We start from the raw sequence: 19,913 nt of genomic DNA, 5'->3' as shown, positions 1-19,913 counted from the left end.
TCAGTGGACTGTTTCTTCAGATAATTACATTCCTTCTTAATAGAGAAGTTCTTTATAAATACTGTAGAAGTTTCTTACTGAAAGTTATAAAACTACCTAATAACAAATAGGTGTTCTAGTAAACCTTGAATATCCACGGTCAAATGTTAAGCAGAGGAGACCTTTGAGTAGCAAAACTGGAGTACAATGGTCAGTTTTTATCTGAACAGCAGCAGCTCACAGGATCTGAGGGCCACAAGCTGTTCTTATTTTTACAACACCCTATTCTTGCCCTTCTTTGTGCCAGCATCTTTTTCTTTTGGAAAATTGAATTGAGACAGGCCTGATAAAAAGCCTTTCTTCTCTAAAGTTAAAAAAAAAACAAAAACAAAACAGAGAACACCAAAATGCACATGCAAAAACCCCAAATCAAAACCAAACCAACCAGCCTTAAAAAGTGATTTGAAGCATAAATCAAATTTAATGGTAAGCAACTGTATGGCTTATAAAACCCATTCCTGGGTCCACTGCCCTTACATAAAACCTGCAGAGAAACATGTAATTTTTATTTGTTTAAATAATTTGTGCCTGACACATTCCTTTGAATATTTACATTCTCAAATTCAAACTTGAAAACTGAGAATACTTTTAGGCAACAATCATGCTGTATTTTAAAGTCAGTCTCACTCTCCTCTCCTTTATCCATGATTATTTATCCTCTTCAGCAAATTTCTAGGAGGAATTCCTGTTATATCTGTGAAAAATCTGAATAAAGTGAATGAGGCACTTTTCACCACTATTTTCCAGTAGCATTCAAGAAATAATGACGTGATAAAGGAGAACTTTTTTCTTTTCCATATTACAAAAAGAACCCAAATAAACCCCCCCAAGGCCTGGAGCAGAGGCTATTAATGGGTAACAGAAAAGCTTTCTCATTTCATCAGGTAAGGAACATTCACAGCAGCTGCCATTAAGTCCTAATGAAGAAAACGTCCCTGCATCAGATAAAAAGTTAAATCTATTTTATTGATTTCTTTAAAGTGATATGTCTGAAGAGTCCTAATTCATTAGTAGCAAAACTCAAAGATCTGAAGAATTCTGTATCATTTTCTTATTATTTGCTGTGACTTAGTGTCAGTTTTTTATTATGGAAATTAGCTGGGTGGGAACTAGATGATCTTCCAACCCAGACCATCCTATGGTTCTGTGGGATTATTTCACAACCTGGCAATGACAGGCAGTAACTTAAACTCATTAACCTGTTATCTGCTCCCAGTCAGATATTTGCCAATAACAACCTAGATGACAGGAAGGCAGAATACAGTCTGACTGCATTTTCCAACTCTACAGATGAATGTCTGCTAAGAGATTCTTTACAGGTAGCAAACTTTTCTATTTTGCAGTGATTTTAATGTACTGTTGATATTGTTTAAGCAGTTACACAATCAGCTGGGCTCCTCTAATTGATGTTTTTCCAGATAATATTTGTAGATATAACTTGGCTGTAAAGGCATCTGAAATTACAGACTATCCATCTTTCTTCAGCAGTTATTCTTGCACAATTCACTGCTACATCATCATAAGATGATGAACTTCCTCTCCTTGCTTTCAAGTACACAGAAACAGCTCTAAAGCACTGTATTGCTGATGGCAATGTGGTGTAATTACCGTTAGCCAGGACTTTTCCTGATGTGATCACTTGCTAAATCCAACAGTTCTCCTCCAAAGCATTTTGGTAACGAGGCAGATCAGTGCTTTCAGGCGGATAAAGGTTAAGCCCTTCACAGTTCAGAAAGACACAATCAGATCTAGGTACTGTCATCTGTAAACATGAGAAGACTGCATTAAACGGGGACTCTGCCAAGGTCTTTGCAAGGGACCTCAAACCAAACAGCAAAGTTCCTCACTCAGATCAGCACAAGAAAGACATAATGCCACTTTCATTTCTTTAATTTGATTTTAAACTTGTGATTGTGATCTTGATTTTTAAAGAAACTTCTGTGTAAACTTTGTGCCTAGAATTATTTTGATCATAGGCCTTCGAAGGCATGATAAGAAGCTGAATCTAAAATGAGGCCTTTTTTATGTAATATATCCTTTGCAGGGTCAATTATTTTATTGTATTATTGCAACACAATGTAGGGTTAATACTGTCACTTGAAATGTAGGAAAGAGACTGATCTTTCATTTGAAAATGTTGGCAGGTTTTGGTGGGTTTTTTTTAAGATGGCAGTTCTCCTGCTGCAGTGTAATGAGCTGAGAATTACTGCAAATCAAAAAAAAAGAAAATATTCTATGTAGCCAATGTAATAATACTTCAGCCTAATGAAGAGCATTTGTGTTTCAGTGATGATGGGAACACAAGGAGAAAGCTGCAAGGGTGGTGCATGAGCCCTGCAAATTAAAGTAGCCAGCAATTTATCCATTCTGATCCCCTTGCTGTTCATTCCCCTCATCTGCTCATGCAGCCACACACATTTCTCACAGGGGCTGAAGCTGTGCTGTGAGAAACTGTGGCTTGATGACCATGTGCTCCTTTGAGCTGACTGGCATAACATGTTGTGTGCTGATAACATGCATGGATTAAGTAGTATGAGAGTGCTCCTGTCAGTGCTATTATTGATATTTATAGACTAGGTTAAAGCGTTGATGGTGTGAGTATATTGATACCACATAACCCAGACCGTGTCCAGAATATATGTAATTCTCATTTATGAGAACAACAAAGAATTCCCACTCTAACACTCTTGCTGGCCAGCCTTTGTAATTTCTCATAGATTGTACTGTACAGGATGTGGCAAAATCATGCTAAGGGGCATGGAAGTCTCAGGAAAAAAAACATGCCAAGTTCCCCATTTCCATGGTGTAATCCTTCTGTAGTTCTGCAGCCTTTATAACAACTTTCAAAGACTAATTTCATCTTTACATTGTAGTTCAGTTCTAGAGCTTTCTCCAGTATTGCTTTCTCACTATTAACAGCTTATCATACCACACTTACTTTGGAAGCAATTCATCCTGCACACTGGGTGCTTGTGTATCCTGCAGGAACCGTTCCTTTGGACACTGAAAAGCTGTTCCTCACAAAACCAATATTACAGACTCATAGAACGGCCTGGGTTGGAAGAGACCTTAGAGAGCATTTTGTTCCAACCCCCCTGCTTTGGGCAGGGACACCTGCTACTAGACCAGGTTGCTCAAAGCCTCATCCAACCTGGCCTTGAACACTTTGAGGGATGGGGCATCCACAGCTTCTCGGGCAACATGTTCCAGTGCCTCTCCACTCTCACTGTGAAGAATTTCTTCCTAAGATCTAATCTAAACCTGCTCTCTTTCAGTTTAAAGCCATTCCCCCTTGTCCTGTCACTCCATGCCCTTGGAAAAAGTCCCTCTCCAGCTCTCTTGCAGGCCCCTCTCAGGTACTGGAAGGCTGCTCTAAGGTCTCCTTGGAGCCTTCTCTTCTCCAGGCTGAACGATCCCAGCTCTCTCAGCCTGTCCTCCTGGGAGAGGTGCTCCAGCCCTCTGAGCATCTTGGTGGCCTCCTCAGGACTCTCCAGCAGGTCCGTGTTCCCCTTGTGCTGGGAGCCCCAGAGCTGGATGCAACGCTCCAGGTGGGGTTTCCTGAGGGCAGAGTAGAGGGGCAGAACCTTCCCTGACCTGCTGCTCACATGCTTTTGGTGCAGTCCAGGAGACAATTGGCTTTCTGGGCTGCAAGAGCACAGTGCTGGGTCATGTGGAGCTTCTCATCCACCAAGAATCCCAAGTCCTTCTCCCCAGGGCTGCACTCGATCCATTCTCCATCCAGCCTGCATTTGTGCAGGGACTGCCCTGACACAGGAGCAGCACCTTGTCCTTGGCCCTGAACTTTGTGATGTTCACATGGTCCCACCACTCAAGGCTGTCCAGGTCCCTCTGGATGGCATCCCTTCCAACAGCGCCACACAGCCTGGGGTCATTGGCAAACTTGCTGAGGGTGCCCTGGATCCCACTGTCACGGAACCCTGAGGAACTCCACTCATCATATGGGGCAATTCATCATCTCAGGATATCCTGGGTTCTCCAGGCTCATGTTCTAGCAACTGAAACAGCACCAAGAGCACTTCTGTGACATTGTAAATTGTGTCTCAACATAGATTAAAACTGAGAGGTTGGAGAGAGCTGTTAAGATATACAGACAAGCAGATAGAAGAAGAAATGCAAACTGTGCAGAATATCCATTTCAACTTATCAATTGCTTAATTAACAGGAGGAGGATCAGTCAAGTTTTTCTGGTTATGAGAGCACAGGAGGTGAGTTCCTTTTTCAGTGTTAATTGCCATTTCATTTTGAAACCTTTGATTTCCCCTGGTATTTAAATAGTTACATAGAAGGCAAAGTCAGGTTATTTATATCGTGAAATTTATTTCTCAAAGTATTTTATCATGTGAATCCTCTTTGAATGCAAATTAAGGTTTGTAGAAGACATTTCTATGCTCTTTAGGCTAGTGGGTCCAAAAATATTAGATGATGCTACTGTTAATCAGCATCAAGTCTCAGAGGTGTTTTCAGAAACTGGCAGTTATGAAAACCTCCTTGGGAAGTGTGAGGTGCTATGAGTCCAAGAGGAATGAAAGGATTAATCAAAACTTTTCATGCCTTGTGATATTTTGTAATAAGGCCACATAATAATGTGTCTTGTGAGTGATTAAGTCAAAGACATAATAAAATTTCATCAGCTCAAATGGTGCAAGATCCCCTTCTGTACTGGTATACATCGAGATGTGTCTGCTTCTCTCTTTTTTTCCTTTTTTCTTTCCTTTTTTAAAGAACAGATGTGTATGTGCAAGGTCTAGTTTTCAGGTAAAATATCTTTATTGTATCTGCAATGAGAATTATGAAACTGGGAGATTACTAGGCTTGTGGATGATAGCTCCTTTTGGAATGCAGAGCATTGTAGCAGAAGGTAAATCTGGTAAAATCAGATCCCCTTGCATGAGTGTGACCCAATTCGGTGTGGTAAGTAGCTGACATAAAAATTAGTAGGTCTTGCCCACTAAAGAATTTTTACTTTCATTTCAGACTTTTCAGAAGATCTGAGGAAATCAAACATAATTTTTGTGGTTGGTAAGTAGGATTCCTGATTTAACTGCTACGTTTGAAAATCCCCCTGTTATTTGGCTTTGATTATATGATTCCTTTTAAAGTTGAGCAGAATAGTTTAGTGGAGAATATTTATGCTACAGTGATGGTTTAGTCTTTTGGAAGGGAGTTAGCACTTAATAACATGTAATTAACTTGGGTCTGACCGTACTAACAACAGTTGTGTAAAGCATAAACTTTGAACAGTCTTTTGAAACAAATTATAACGAGAAGAATTACAAGTTTGATCTTAAAGCTCGGTACTGATCACTTGGAAAGAATAATTGCTTTTGTATCAAGCAGTTTTCAGAACTACCTTACAATGCAGAGCATTTCCAAGGTCATAAGGATAGATACCAGAACATGGGGGATTGTACATAAAAGTAAGTCAATTTGTGCATTCTTTTTCCTAATTAAAAAAAAGCCACACCTCCAAAGTAGATAATAAATGACTGTTGGTTAGGAGCTGAAATCTGGTAGCAGTGAATTGTACAAGAATTAAAGAAAACGCTGAAGAAACCTCACAGGAGCAGAACAAAACTGTTGGGAGTGGGGGGAGAGGGAGAAAAACAAGCCCCCCAAATTCTCAGTGGTCCTTTGCAGTGGGCAGCGTTGGGGATGTTCAGCCCATGATACCTTGGCTGGAAAGAGAGAAAGAAGAGGGGTTGGAACAGGCTTCCATGGATACTTGAATGGGAAAAACTGCCTTGGTCTCAGGTGCCATTAGATGTATCCATGAGGAAATAATAAGATGCTTAAAAAGAAGTTTAAAAGTGTGAGATTTAAAGATGTACATTTGAGGTAATTTACAGACTAATCAAAATAAATGCACCATCTGCCATGGCTGACAGATAGTGTTTATAAGACAAAAGATAAAAAACAGGCAGTTTCCTCCCCCACTAATTACCCTTGAAAATTGTCCAAAAGGGAAAGAAAAAGAAATAATCTAATTAGCAAAGATTTACATTAGGGCTAATGTAGGAATTAATTGGAATAACAGTCAAGTTGGATTAATTAAGCAGCAATGTCAATGTTTTACCCAGAAAGTAAAGCAGAGACATAGAACCAGCAAGTAAAAAATATAGGAGATAAGAGCAGGACAATAAAAGAGGCAAAACCAAGGTAAATTTGGCCTGTAAAGTAAAATTCCAGAGAACAGAAATAAAAACCACAGAGGTGTAAAAATAAATTTGGGTGATGCTATAATACTCAAAACTTACGTATTTATTGCCAGCCATTAAAAAACCAAAACCCCACAACATGAAAAAAACAACAAAAAAATTTCTTTTCATCAATTTGAACTGCAGTGAATGACGTTATGATCAGCCCTAGCTGCTGCAGTACTCCATGCTGCATCCACAAAACTGTCACACACAACAGTTGCTGGGGTCGTTCCCCTTCCCTGTCCTCTCCAGGAGGTTCATAAAACAGAGCCACGTTGGGCTTTGGTTGAGGCTGGAAGTGGAAAGGGAGGTCTCGGGAATCTTTCTGCCCTTTGGATCAGAAACAAACTCCCCACTGACTCGTAAATGAGGTGGTTAAAGCTCAGTCAGTGTAACCAACTTCCTCTGCACAATCTTTGTTATGTTCTTGCTGATGTACTAAAGCTGGTAATTGCTTAAGCTCAGTGTAAGGAAGACCAGCTTTTTAGCTGACACTGAAGATATTCTCACCATTGACACTTAGAAATAAGACATTATCAGCTGCAGACAGTAGCTTCTTTTGCACACACCAGAAATAAATAAATCATGAAACCCAAACTCTTTATTTGTCCAATGTCTGTCAGACCTTGAGTGACCTAATCTAATTCAATTTATCATTAATTTAGCCCCTGCTTGAGTAGAACGTTTAACCAGATAAGGTCCCTGGCAACCTAAACTGTGCCACAGTCACTGTATTTCAGAAAGGCATAGGATGAGCAACACTGATAATTAAACCCCCCATCAGCCCGAGCACTAACTGTAGAAACTGAGTAAGGCTGATTTCCCTGCCTTCCCATGACATGAACTTCACGTTTTCTTTAAGAAGGATGAGAACTCAGTGATGTCCCAAGACCTCACATCATTCTGCCAACATATGCTCCAGGTTATTTTCTGATTAAAATTATCTTTCAGAAAAAAAAAAAACAAAAACACCAAAAAAAACTGTTGAGGTTTTTTTTGTTGTTGAGGAGCTATTGAGAAGCCTTCAAATGCCATATTCTGAAATTAAGGCTTATTTTTACTTGTATAAATAATACAAGTAGCATCGAAGGTAAAATTGCCAAACTGAACAAGTCCTCCAAAATCATAGCTTGAATATAAGGACAGATTGACTGGGGTTATTTTGGTTTCAGTTCTGACTTCTGAGGCTCCATTGTTGCAGGTTTCCCCTGCAAGCACTTTTCCATGATACAGGGATGATACTCATTGTGATAACAAGGTCTAGAAATTGAAATATTTTAAAATGAATGGTGGGACTCTCTTGTAAATCTTACTGCTGGCACCTTATGTAAATGTTCGGGATATTTTGGTATATGATAAACTTGTAAGATTTAAAATAGAGACATCTCAGTCTGACAGCATGACACTTTTGCCTTATTAACATTTCTGACAGCAAAGCTGGTTCTTGAACTGCTCATATTGGTTGTTCCTGTCCCTGCTCACTCCCAGCAGCAGTCCCAGCTCCCTCTGTCATCACTAATTGCTCGGGTTGTGGTGTTGTGTTGTAGGTCAGAGCGGTACATTTGAGTGACATGCCCAGGCTTCTGGTCCTTCTTAGTCTGGAGGAGGCTGGGGCAGGAGGGAGAACTGAGATCCTTTGCTGATCTCAGGCTGGCTGCAGTTAAATATTCAGAAGTGCTGCTTGGACAACTGTCATGACCCCAACCCACTGAGACCAGTCCTTTTCTCCCCTTGAAGTGCTCCCTGGGAAGCCTTTTTGCAGTCCATAATTAAACAGGGAAGGGTAACCACCTAAGTCAGCAGTGCTGCCAGAAAGTTAGTTACCAGGAGATCCCCTCACACAGGCAGATGAATCAGCAGAATGGAAGGGAATGCTGCTCTGAGGGATTGCACAGACCTTTTAATCCAGCCTTGTCTACAGAAAACCAATATACAGAACTGCATTTAATTTCTGTGCCAGTACCCTGGTTCCAGTTCTTGCTTCCTATTTGTATCAAAAAGCACAGGGGGAGACACAAAGGATCCAGTTTCCAAAAACGATCTCACCGACTGATACGATGTTTCTGATTTCTTAATCTGCAGTTTTTGGTTTTTGTTGAGTTAACAAATGAGCTTTAAAGCAAGATGTACTGCACTGAGCAATGCTAGCACAACACTGCTAACATTGAAGAACTGCTGGTAGTTCTACATCGTCCTGCAGGTCACAGCACACTCCTAATTCCTCTGGCTGTTTTCTAGGCTTTAGCCCTTTACCTTCATGTCATATATAGAAATCAGAAGACAACATGATTAGTCTGAATAGCAAGTTCCCAAGAACCAAGACATATTTTTTCCAAACTGTACGTAGGCAGAGTAGAGGATGACAGCACACAGAAAAAATGACAGCGTTCACAAAGAATCTTTCGCCTTCTCAACAAAAGTGGGGACGTATTTTCCTCCTGACAGTTGAGCCACTGGGAAAACTTGACTACCTTTTTCAGTGCCTCAAGTATTTTCCATTTGAAAAACAGCATAACAAGTTGCAGTGGAGCCTTCTTAACCGAAAAAATAATTTTGCTAGCTTTTGTTTATGCTTCACAGGCATAAAACACATAAACTTTGTTCCAAATAAACTTTCTTCAAGTAAATTATTAATCTCTTTCTGTAGAAAAATGCATAGACTTAATAAAAACATCCTCTAAAAGAACAGATACAGTTTTTGCAACACTACAAATTGATAGTGAGCTTCAATGACCACAGGGTTAATTTGCTGTTAAAGCTGCTTATGTAGCAGTCAGGTAAGGATATACCCTGAGCAAGAAGGAAGCATCTGATTAGTAAGAAAATGCACTTTCACATTCTTTCCCACCAAAATAGCTCTACTTCAGTCACATGAGATACTTCAGAGGGCGACAGGACATTAAATAATACTTTAATTTCAGACATGTAAGTTAATACTGTTGTAAAGGCCGAGTGTGTGCTCAGCCCTCAATGCTGAATTTCCTGGGGAATTCAGCCTCTCCTCAGATCAGGCCAAGCAAGAACTGCAGCCTCATTCATTGATAAGAAAGCACAAGACTTGGTAAAATGGTCACGTACAATTGTTAAGCAGTAGAATGCTTTGTTACTCGTCAAATGAATCTAAATTATTAGCAGTGGCTATAAAAATTACCATTTTCAGCACATAACATACTTAATTATGTCTTTTTCTCTTTAAAGAGCTCAGCATTTTAATTTCTGCCTTGTTGTAACTCTCCTAGAAAAATAAACATGGTCAATTTTAATTATTGTTTGGGGTGCACACATGGTGTATGTATATGTATTGTGCCATTCTGACAGTGTTCTCTTTTAAAACACTAACAGACAAGGGTATTAGAAACACATCAACTTTTTGAATGTTTACCTGCTAAACAACAAAAAATTTTCCTTGTATTGCTATTTCTAAACAGACATATAGTTTATTTAGTATACGAAGAGAAACTGCGACATTTCTGGTTGGGCTCTACATCAGGAGAGAAACAGTTATATAAGAAACAGAATAAAATAATCTTTCTAGCTGGTGGTTTTTTTAATACTGTATATACAGACCAAATCAATAGGATTAAATCACTGCACTGCTAGCATATTCAATGCCAGGAGACAGAATGTGTAAACAAGCACATTCACGCACAAACTTACTGATCTAAAAAACCAAAACAGACCAGAAATACAAGTAATTGCCACTCAGATACTTAATGGACTCATTACAGTTAATTTGCCTGTAATTTCTCCACATCTGTTTCTTTGTAGCCACTCCTATTTTTTCCCTTTTTTCTTTCAACCGGTGCTTTTACAAAACAACAACATTCTTCACATTAAAGCAATAGAAGCACAGAATCCATCCCATGTTGGCAAGAAAAGATGAGCCTGTGACAAAGATAGTTCTAGCAAAAAATTGTAGTACAGGTGTGATTCTCACACCACGGCTGATAATTGTCTTTGTGAAGCTGAAGTAAAAGACTGCAGATCACAGCAGACAAGCCCCTTCCTTTGTTGCTACTCTCATGACCCCATTTTTAATCTTAGCTACAGTGCTGTAACTTCTCTGAAAATCACGTGCTCGGAGCAATTATTTCTTAAATTGAATGCAAAAGTTAGAAGAAAATTCACTCTATTGTGACCGTGTTATTCCTGCCTTTGTTTGCGGAAAGATAAGCAAACAGGAAGATCATGTATTTTGTAGCATCTTCCTTACACATAGCAGGGCTGTGTAGTCATACTTGCAGTCCCAGCAGTTGATAAATACACAAGTCACACGCTGAAAAAACTTTAAGAGCTTGAGCACTGTCTCCCTACAAGGGTATAATTACCTCCTGCTGCAGTAGATCTTCTGGATAGATCTGTCAAAGACTATAAAATTGCTACTGCAGGCAGTGGATTTTCTCCACAGGCTCCGATACTGGGGCTTCGCTTTCCCGCCCTCCCCATCTCCCCTCACACCCCGGCGCCATGGCGGCCCCTCAGCCCTCAGGGCCTCACCTCAGCTCCACCGCGGCTCTGGGGTCACGGCCACAGCAGCGGCATCCATGACGAGCAGCTTCCAGCAGTTTCCATGGGCTGTCCATCTCTCCAGCCGGGCTGGGGTGGCTGCAGCACCTTGGGAGGTGGCTGAAAACGCCTTTGGCTTTTCATGTCCTTGGCCGCCAGGGAGAGGAGGGAGAAGCACTGAGGTGATGGGCCAGGGCGTGAGAGGGGGTGTCCAGAGCAGCCCCACAGGGGCAGAGCTTTGGGGCTCTTGGGTGGACACAACTCTCCTGTCCAAGGAATCGGGAGGCTTGAGGCACCATTCCTGCCGGGAGAACACCCACAGCATTCCCTGCCCTCTGTCTCCCACCTGTCCTGTGAGCAGGGCGAGGGCTTTCCCTCCAGCCTGGGGAGAAACCACTGAGCGGCTTCACCTGCGTGGCCTGTTGCTGAGGTGCCTGTGACCCGGTGGGTGTTGGGCTCTGGGCAGGGGGGTTTCCAGCCCAGTACAGCTGCGGATGCAGGAGAGCGGGAGCTGGCAAGGTCTCCCTGTGCCCTTGGCAGCTGCGCTCCCCCATTTCCCGGGAGCAGGTGTGAAGAGCAAGGCAGCACCACGGCTGCAGGAGCAGCTGCTCAGGTGCTCAGTTTTGGGCAGAGCCACCAGCACCTGAGAGTTTTCCAGCTCAGGGGGAAAGGATGCAAAACTCTGCTCTTATGTTCACCACAGTTACTGCACATCTGCGTGCATCCCACCTGACAGAGGCAGGTTTCGCTGACTCTTTGCCTACACGTTTCCATCCCATAAGTGGGGGCAAAATACTTCTCTCACAGTGGTACAATGAACATTATTTTGCTACTATTTGTTGCAGCTGTCAAAATGAACATATATACCGAGTCAAGTACCCTTCCCCACAGGCTGTGTGTTTCATGTTTTCCCTTAACATGCTAATGTTTTTAGGCAGACATTTATTCTCTTCTAATCTAGATATTTTTTCCCTCACAAAGGTGGGCCCGGCTCTGGCAAAGGTAGCCAGTGTGAACAGTTAGCCAAGAAATACGGATTTTCTCACCTGTCCACTGCTGACCTTCTCCAAAATGAGTTATTGTCATTATCAGAGAGAAGTAAATTGATCAAAGACATCATGGAATGTGGTGAACCTGTGCCTGGTGTAAGCAACAGTTTTATTTGGGGCCCTAAGGTTAAACAAAGGCAGTGGTAGGTAGATTGTCTAAAAGGGTGGAAATAAGATACTGGAGCTGATGATTCCCATTTCAGTAAAACTGATCTATAACCTGAGGTAGAAGTTTCTCATTACCAAATCTGGGGCACTTGTTTCTCCTTTCAGTGCCAATATTTCTTTACATTTCAGACTCATATAGGCAGTAAATTAGACATGAAATACAGTGAGACAGACACATTGCAAAATGTAAGTATAAGTACAGGAAACAGTCCTTTTTATAGCTTTGCATTTCAGATTCAGAGCTGGTCCACCTGGCAGCTATTCTAAATCACAGTACCTGCAGCAGTTCCCTGCAGAGCTGGCTGACATCCCAGAGTAGCTGGACTGCAGATTAAGGGAGACTGAAGGCAGAGGGTGTTGTTCTCAGCTGGACTTGACTTTTGCATGGCAGGTCTGCAGCCCCAGCTCCTGGTGGGTCTTCAGCAAGTGCAGCTGGATCGTGGGATGTGTTTGTTAATGAAGGATACTGGGAAGTGCTGCTCGGGGGAAACTAAAAGCTGTGCTCAGGCTTGATTTTGATTGCTTTGCTCTTCAGCGTGTTTGGTCAGATGGGGTCACTTTCCATGCAGTGTAATTATATCAGTGACACAGCCAAATGCAATCAGATTGGAAAATGCTGCAGCAGTGCTCCAGAATTTCACAGGTATTAACATTCATTTTGAAACTATGAAATATTCTCAGGTACCTAGAGGGCACTTTGGGAACTCTTGGATGGATTGCAGCACTAGATTTGTGTGGCACAGCTGATCCTGAGAGAAGAAAAAACACAAGAAAAGACACTTGCATTCACAGGACTGACTTTTAGCCAAACAGGGCCATTTTCAGGGGGGTAGCATTAGAGTCAGTGTAACAAAAAAAGGTCTCAATCTTTTCCATTAATTAACCAAATAACTCCCTTTCTTTCCTGTACAGGGTATTGTTCTAGAGCTGCTGAAGGAAGCCATGGTTTCCAGGCTAGGGGACACAAAAGGATTCCTGATTGATGGGTATCCCCAAGAGCTGAAAGATGCAGAAGAGTTTGAGAGCAAGGTGACCATATAATTGTAATGCTGTTATAACTCCTGTTAAGATACAACTGTACTTCTGGTGCTGATTTTACCCGAATTTAATGCAAACCAGGAACAACTCCCATTTAGTGGCAAGCACCATTTCAGAATCAGTTTTCTGATTCTAGTGGATGGCACCATACTTCTTAGGAAAATCTCATCTATTTGATGTAGATTCCTGAATGTATGTACCTTCCCAGTTAATATTTCTTACCAGTAAGCCAGCTCTGCCAAAGCTTGCTGCCACTTGAAACAGCAAAGCACAGATTTAATTTTTGTGAGGACTAACAGGTGGCACAGCCATAAAAAGAACGTTCTGCAAGTGGCTGCGTGGCACTTCAGGGAGTTATCGATTTCCTCAGGATGTGCTAAGACCTACTGAGAAGTCTCAGCCATGCATTTCTCAGCCTGCAGAAAATACTCTGTATAAGCCCTGTGAATGAATTTGCAGGGTTTAGGAGAAGTGGTGAAGCAAGGAAATCAGTTAAATACGTATTCTGCCATATTACACACCACAAATGTCCTAAACAAGTTTGAAAGGTAATAAAACTTTAATGAATCACCTGTTTTCTCCCTGAACCTTTAGCTGCTTTATTTAGTTTTTTTACCACAAAAACCTAGCAAGATACAGGCATCAGAAGCTGGACAGAATAATGAGCGATGGGATTTGCTATTCACAAAAATGTTGCTCTAGTTCCTCTACTAAAATGCTGTAGATTATTAAAAAAAACATTGGAAATTTCTTTCATTTTGTGTATAAGGAGGAACTATTTCAGCAGTGCTACTTTTCTGGCAGGCATCCATGTCATGTCCTATGAACACTGGTCTGTGTTATGAAGTAGGATTTAGAGGTTGGAGCATCCTGGCCTGAGGCATTGCCAGGCAAATAACTCTTGATGCATCCAGTGCAAAAGCAGAGCCCCTTTCAGTCCCACAGACACTGTAGCAGCAAAAGATCCTGTAGTCCTGAGCTGCCTTTGACATTTGGAGTAAAATACAGGGACCTCAAGTGATTATTTTGAATGTGCCAGGTCACCCCTGTTGTTCCATGTATCCACTTTTCTCAGGGTGGACTTGGCTGGCTGAAAGCTGCTCAGTGAGGCTGTGAAGCTTTTTTAAGTGAGTCATTATTGAGATAATGCTTTTTAGCTCTTTCTAAAGGGCGATGAGAAGTTCTTCCAAAATTATAACTGAATGAAAAGGGATGCACATCAGGCTTCGTTAATTAATGGCAGGAAAATACAGATGAATAATGCTACATATCTGCATGATGTGTAAAAGGCATTGTAATTGTTAACAAAGAGCTGTTCTATTTAGAAGACACGGAGAATAGTGCTTATACTTCAAAGTTTGATAGCTTTGACTCATGAGCTATGTAGAAACAGCTTATTCCTCAGCCAGTTTTGCCCAGTTCCTTTCTGTGATGCAACTGTACTTTTACCCAGCCATAATTGTAGAGAAGCACACCTCTCTGTTCCCTCCTCAGTCTTTCTGCTGGGTGAGAAGTAGAAAACATTATTAAATTATAAGTTCCATACCACCAGGTGGAAAGTACCCAGTAAGACCTGATTGTTTGGCTTCCTGCAGATGTCCCCACAGCATGTATTATGTAAGCTAAATTGTGTTGGGAAAATAGTAATAAAAAAAAAAACAAACCAGTAGTAAAAATTGCTGTAATATCTGACCAGGGCACTACTTTCACTTTTTGTAATTTTTAACTTGGAAGAATGACATTTCTGTGATTCTGTCTGAATTCCGGATAATAGCAATATTGAAAATTTTAAGAAAACCATATAGATTTTTCAAAAGTGAATCAGACCCTGTCTGTCAAGCAAGATACAGTTATCTGATCCTATCAGTCAGTATATTCCTCGCTGTAAGGTGATGATATGACTGTGGCTGGTGAAAAGAATCATTCCCCATTTCTTCTAATTTAGAACAGACCATGGAATTCCTCACATGAAACCATGGAGGAAATAACTTCTCACTATCCTAGTCCAGTTACACAAAAAGACCATTTATTTAAATCATTGGTGGAGCCCACATCTTTTTTAACTTCTTTGTCTATGTCTTTTGCACTATTAAAACTGCCTTGTTGGGTTTTTGAATCCCCAAACCCAGTGCTGCTACTGCTGATAGCATTGATGTTTCCTGGGCTGTGTGGAAAAAATGGATAATGTAGATAAGAGTCTGTCATTGAACTGTCCAACATCATCCCTTGGCTTCAGCTTCTCTTAGAAAGTCATTGAGGTCGTAGAAAGGTCAACACAACCCAGACATCCTCAGCCAAATGCAGAAGGCCTGACATGAAATATTTACCTTTGGAATATCAACAAAGGTACCAAGGGCAATTTCCATATATCAGTCATTTAGATTTCCTTTGCTGTAGCCGTGGTAAAAGTATAATTTTGTAATGGTCGCTGGTCTGGAGAACAGGCGTCTTTTTTCAAGACTTCTCACTTTTTCCTAAAAGGTGCTCTCCAAATCCCTGCTGGAAAGGGAAGGAATGAAGAAAAAGACTGAGAGTGTCTTTAATACATAAGTGCATGGAAAAATTATCACTTTATTTTTCACTGAGCCCTTAACACCTATATTTCACTTGATAGAGTGGCTTTTATCCCTTTGGACTCAGCCCAGCGGTTGTTGCTCTGACAGAACCTCGTGTCAGAGAGCACTGTGCCTGAGCAGGGTGCAGACAGAGTGTACTGCAAGATTTATGCTAAATGACATGCATGTTTTTCAGTGTTTCAGAGGAAGAACGATGAGGATTTGTTTAGAACTTCCTGGCTCTCTCCTAAAATATTATAAAGAACTTTTTGCTCTTTCTTGCCGGTTCTTTTTTACCCATAAATACTGCGATATCTACAATCAAATGTAGAGAGAGACAATTATTAACTGTCTCTGCCAGGCCTGAGAATAAAAATAAATGAATCTCTGTTTATTTTCTTTATAGAAAAGAACAGACTCTCCCTCACGACTAGTTTGGCACTAGCCAAACAGCAGTAAATGGTGGGCTTCTCAGAGAATCTGGCAATCACTTGCCAAATTGAAAATGCAGAGCAGTATATCACGTCCTTCCTTTATGCCATGGGTTGTGATAATGTGGGTACACTGCAGATAAAGACATAAAATCCTGTGTGCCATAAAATAATTCACAGGGTGTATTCCTGTGAACATTTGATGGCGTTCCTGAGCCTGTCTGCTGTTACCCATTTCCATTTCAAGTGAGCATACTTTAAATTGGACATTTCCTTCTGTTGGGTCTTGGAATTCTAAGCTGTAGTTTATCCCTCCCTTTTCCCAGGCTGAACAAAGCAAAGGCCAGAAACAGAAGTGTGTCAAGTATTCTGTAAGTCCTGCAGTGTTTGCATCGAGCTTTGATTTCACAGTTGCAAATAATGAACTGAGTATCTTCAGTCCAAGCAGCCAGAATTTGTCAGATCATCTCCCTTTATCTCTCTGTGTAGGGCCCAGTCAAGCACAGCCTTGATCCTCAATACTGGGCTTTCCAAGTGCTGTTACAGCGATGACTCTTTCAGTGTTATCCAGAGAAAATCAATTTCCCCAGACCAGTGGTTTGGGAATACTTATTGTTTGACTTTGTCCCTAGGTTGGGGAGCCAAAAGTCGTGTTCTGCCTGGACTGCTCTGCAGAAACCATGAGCAGTCGCCTTCTGCTGAGGAACCAGAGCAGTCACAACCCTGATAACGCCGAGACCATCAAGGAGGGAATCGAGAGCTATTACCAAGCAGCAAAGCCTCTGATTGCATACTATGAAAGCAAGACACAGTTATGCAAGGTAAACTGCTTGACCTTTCTCATTAAATCATTGCTTTTTGCCTCCATTATATAAGCAGTGTTTGGAAAATCCTGTCACGACGCCGTTTATGAACTGTTTCCGCGCTTCCAAGTTTGTTCTCATTTTGCTCTTCCCTGGTTTGTTTGCAACTTCTACGAACTTCTGAGTCCCACAGTGCAGTTTGAAAGAGCAAAATCACAGATTTATGCTTAATCTGGGAACATATCCTGAATCACTACCTCATCTGTATAGAATCTCTTATTAAACATTAATTCTGGAAAGCTTTTCTTTAAGTATTAGGATTTATTTCTTTATAAGGGCTTTCAGAATTTGGATGAAAGATTATGTTAATCCAAAGTCCTTTAGTTAAATTTACAAATCTGAAAGCATATATCCTGAAATAAAACAGACCTGCATATAGGAAAGACCTTTTGGCTGGAATAAATAACATAGTTATATGAATTTCAGTGACTTACCTCAGTTTACACCTGCTCAGGATGTGATATTCAGAGCATTTTTTTAAATTTTCTAATCAACACTTTACAGTGAAGCAAGAAAAATTGCATCAGTGTACTTAGCTGATGTATATGCAGGCACATCTGTAGGCTCATTTATAAGGGATGTTTGGGGGTTTTTTTCTTTATTTCTCTGCTCTGTCATGGTAAACTGTCCCTTATGTTCAGCTACAGAAAGATCTAGTCCTGCTGCTCTGTCTTGTCCTAAAAAGGAAAGAATCCAATAATAATTTCTGGAAATATTATGGCATCTTTTTTCCAGGAGGCTGTAGCAAACATGCAAATCACATACCCCAAACTTTTCTCCTCTGCAGAGTTCCCAAAAGAGAAACATGCAGCTAATTTATGCACCCATATCCTGACCTGAGAACAGAGTAAATAACACAGAGCTGAGAAAAATGAAACTCAAAGGAATTAAGTCCTGATTGGTGTCCTTTGCTAACCCCACAATGAGAGCACATAAGGCCAAGTCTAGAGGGGCAGAAAAAAGCTCCCACTTACTTTCCACCTTCAAGCTTATGAAAGATAACCTGGTTTATTTGTTGTTCCATTGAGGAGCTGTCTTGCCAGCATTGCAGGGATGTGTCTGGTTAAGGATTCAGTGCAGTGCACAACACACCAACACAAAGGCAAACAGGGCTCTCTGTCTCAATATCCCACTGCATGAGCTGTGCCTACCACAGTGTTTCCCTTTTGGAAGCATCAGCAAAGAGCAGTCCCAAAGAGAATGAAACCACACTAAATGCTTTCACACAGATTTTGCATTCATGGTCTGCCTTATTTCACTTGACCTGGACTTCCCTTGCCCTTCCTGAATACTTCTGCTGCAAGTTCCTGCTCCATCTGCTGTGCAGTGGCAAAACATGCAGTCTCTTCTTGAGGGCTGATGGCTCCTTAGCTCCTGAAGGGACTTGCCTAATCTGTGGGTCAGAACTGAGTGTGATTTCTACTCTTCTCATTAGTTTTTGGGGGAACTGACACTGTAGGTTTGCATGTCAGAAAATAGCTGTGCCTTGCTTGAACAGACCCACCCTGCTTTTCTTACAATGGCTGTACATTGCCTGAACTTGCTTCTGGTGATTGTAGGTGTGTTCCACACACATCCATCTTCTGGGTGTGAAAGATCTGTAAAATCAGCTTCATAAACAATATAATGGAAAATGGCCTTTAAAGGTTGAAAAGCGTGTTCTGTTTTTCTTGGACACAGCCACTGAAATGTCTGCCTCATCCACTTCTTACAAAGAATATATTATAAAATACATCTGCTGTCAAAGCTGTGACTCCACTATCGATACCCCACCCCAACCCTTATAATGTGGACAAGTACATGTCAGTGATTTATCAGCATTTAGAGAACACTGCCAAAATCCTCAGCAGAGGTGGGATTTTAAAATCAATCCTCCCAAGGCTGTCCTTGTCACCCCCAGCCAGCTGTGGGTACAAGCCAACAGCCCTGGTGCCTGTGCAGCGAGCACCAGAAGCAGATGTAGTTTTTGTACAAGAAGCCTGTTAATGTTTTATTTTTCATGGGTGAGAGAAGTGATTTTTTTTTCTTAACCAAGAGTTGTTGAACTGTCTGTTTTAAAGTTTACTTTGCACCTACAGTGAAAGTGCAGAAATAAGTCTGAGCACTTTCTTGCACAGGGCAATTGGCTTCAGTTCTATTTCTGACGTTCCCTATCCAAATGTTCCCTGTCAGTTCTGAAGTGGACTATGCTGGAATAAAAAAAAGAAAACAAACAAACAAAAATCAAAACAAAAAACCCCTCACAAAAACAAAAAAACCAACCAACCCAAAAAATTCCAAACAAAAAAAATCCCAACAAAACATTCCAGTTTGGAAATACACTAAGTATTGTGAAACAAAATAACTTTTTTTCTGGAAGGAATTCTTGCTTAGGAAATTTTTCTAGGCAGTTTTCCTGTATGTTAACTCAAAGAGTTTAATGAGACAGTCTGACTTTGTCATCTCCAACTGCCTCTGGCATGGTGATGTCCCTGCAGTGCCCAGTCCTGCTTTGAGCAGGAGGCTGGACTAGATGACCCACTGGGGTTCTTTCCAACCTGTATTACTATCCTGTAAATGTGCATCTTACAAACCTCTACGTTATTTGGCTCAACAGTTTGAAAAATAAAGACAAATAAATACAGTTAAGATTTGCTCAGTGGCTGTTTTGAAGCAAAGAGAACTAGATAATACAAAGTGTGCAACTGTTGGCTATGTGGGGGAATTAAGAGAAGGGAGACATTTAGGTTTACAGTTTTAAAACTGTCTTACTGGTGGATATGTTGAAGCTGTGTTGAAGAAAGAAGAGAGCCAAGGGGAAGTTTGCAATTCCCAGGGCAGGGGGTTAGTTTCTTATTTATAGCAACAGATTTTACAGATGGCCAAGCATTGACATTAGCAGCCACTCTGATGTTCTCTGAATGATGAAAGGAAATTCAGGTGGAAAGCAGAAAAACTGACAATAATAACTTCTGATCAAATAAATTTTTTTTTTGGTGCGGGCTAGGCTAAAATAGTCCTTGTTTTTTCGGTATTTGTAATATCATATACATACACAGAAGACTGA

The 19,913-nt window shown here is 41.0% G+C and overlaps 1 protein-coding gene across 1 annotated transcript in view; it reads left to right on the top strand.

Moving 5' to 3' along the window:
- AK5 (adenylate kinase 5) overlaps positions 1-19,913 on the top strand; it is a 75,906-nt gene that overhangs the window by 49,970 nt on the left and 6,023 nt on the right. The window contains exons 9-13 of the mRNA XM_027746111.2: positions 4,223-4,265; positions 5,035-5,079; positions 11,745-11,908; positions 12,893-13,009; positions 16,637-16,825. Coding sequence (XP_027601912.1) covers positions 4,223-4,265; positions 5,035-5,079; positions 11,745-11,908; positions 12,893-13,009; positions 16,637-16,825 — 558 coding nt within the window. The remainder of the gene's footprint in view (positions 1-4,222; positions 4,266-5,034; positions 5,080-11,744; positions 11,909-12,892; positions 13,010-16,636; positions 16,826-19,913) is intronic.

This window comes from Pipra filicauda, unplaced genomic scaffold, assembly GCF_003945595.2.
Source record: "Pipra filicauda isolate LSUMZ 115617 unplaced genomic scaffold, ASM394559v2 scaffold36_size6622888_pilon, whole genome shotgun sequence".
Classification (NCBI taxonomy): domain Eukaryota; kingdom Metazoa; phylum Chordata; class Aves; order Passeriformes; family Pipridae; genus Pipra; species Pipra filicauda.
This window is presented reverse-complemented; position numbering and strand designations above follow the sequence as displayed.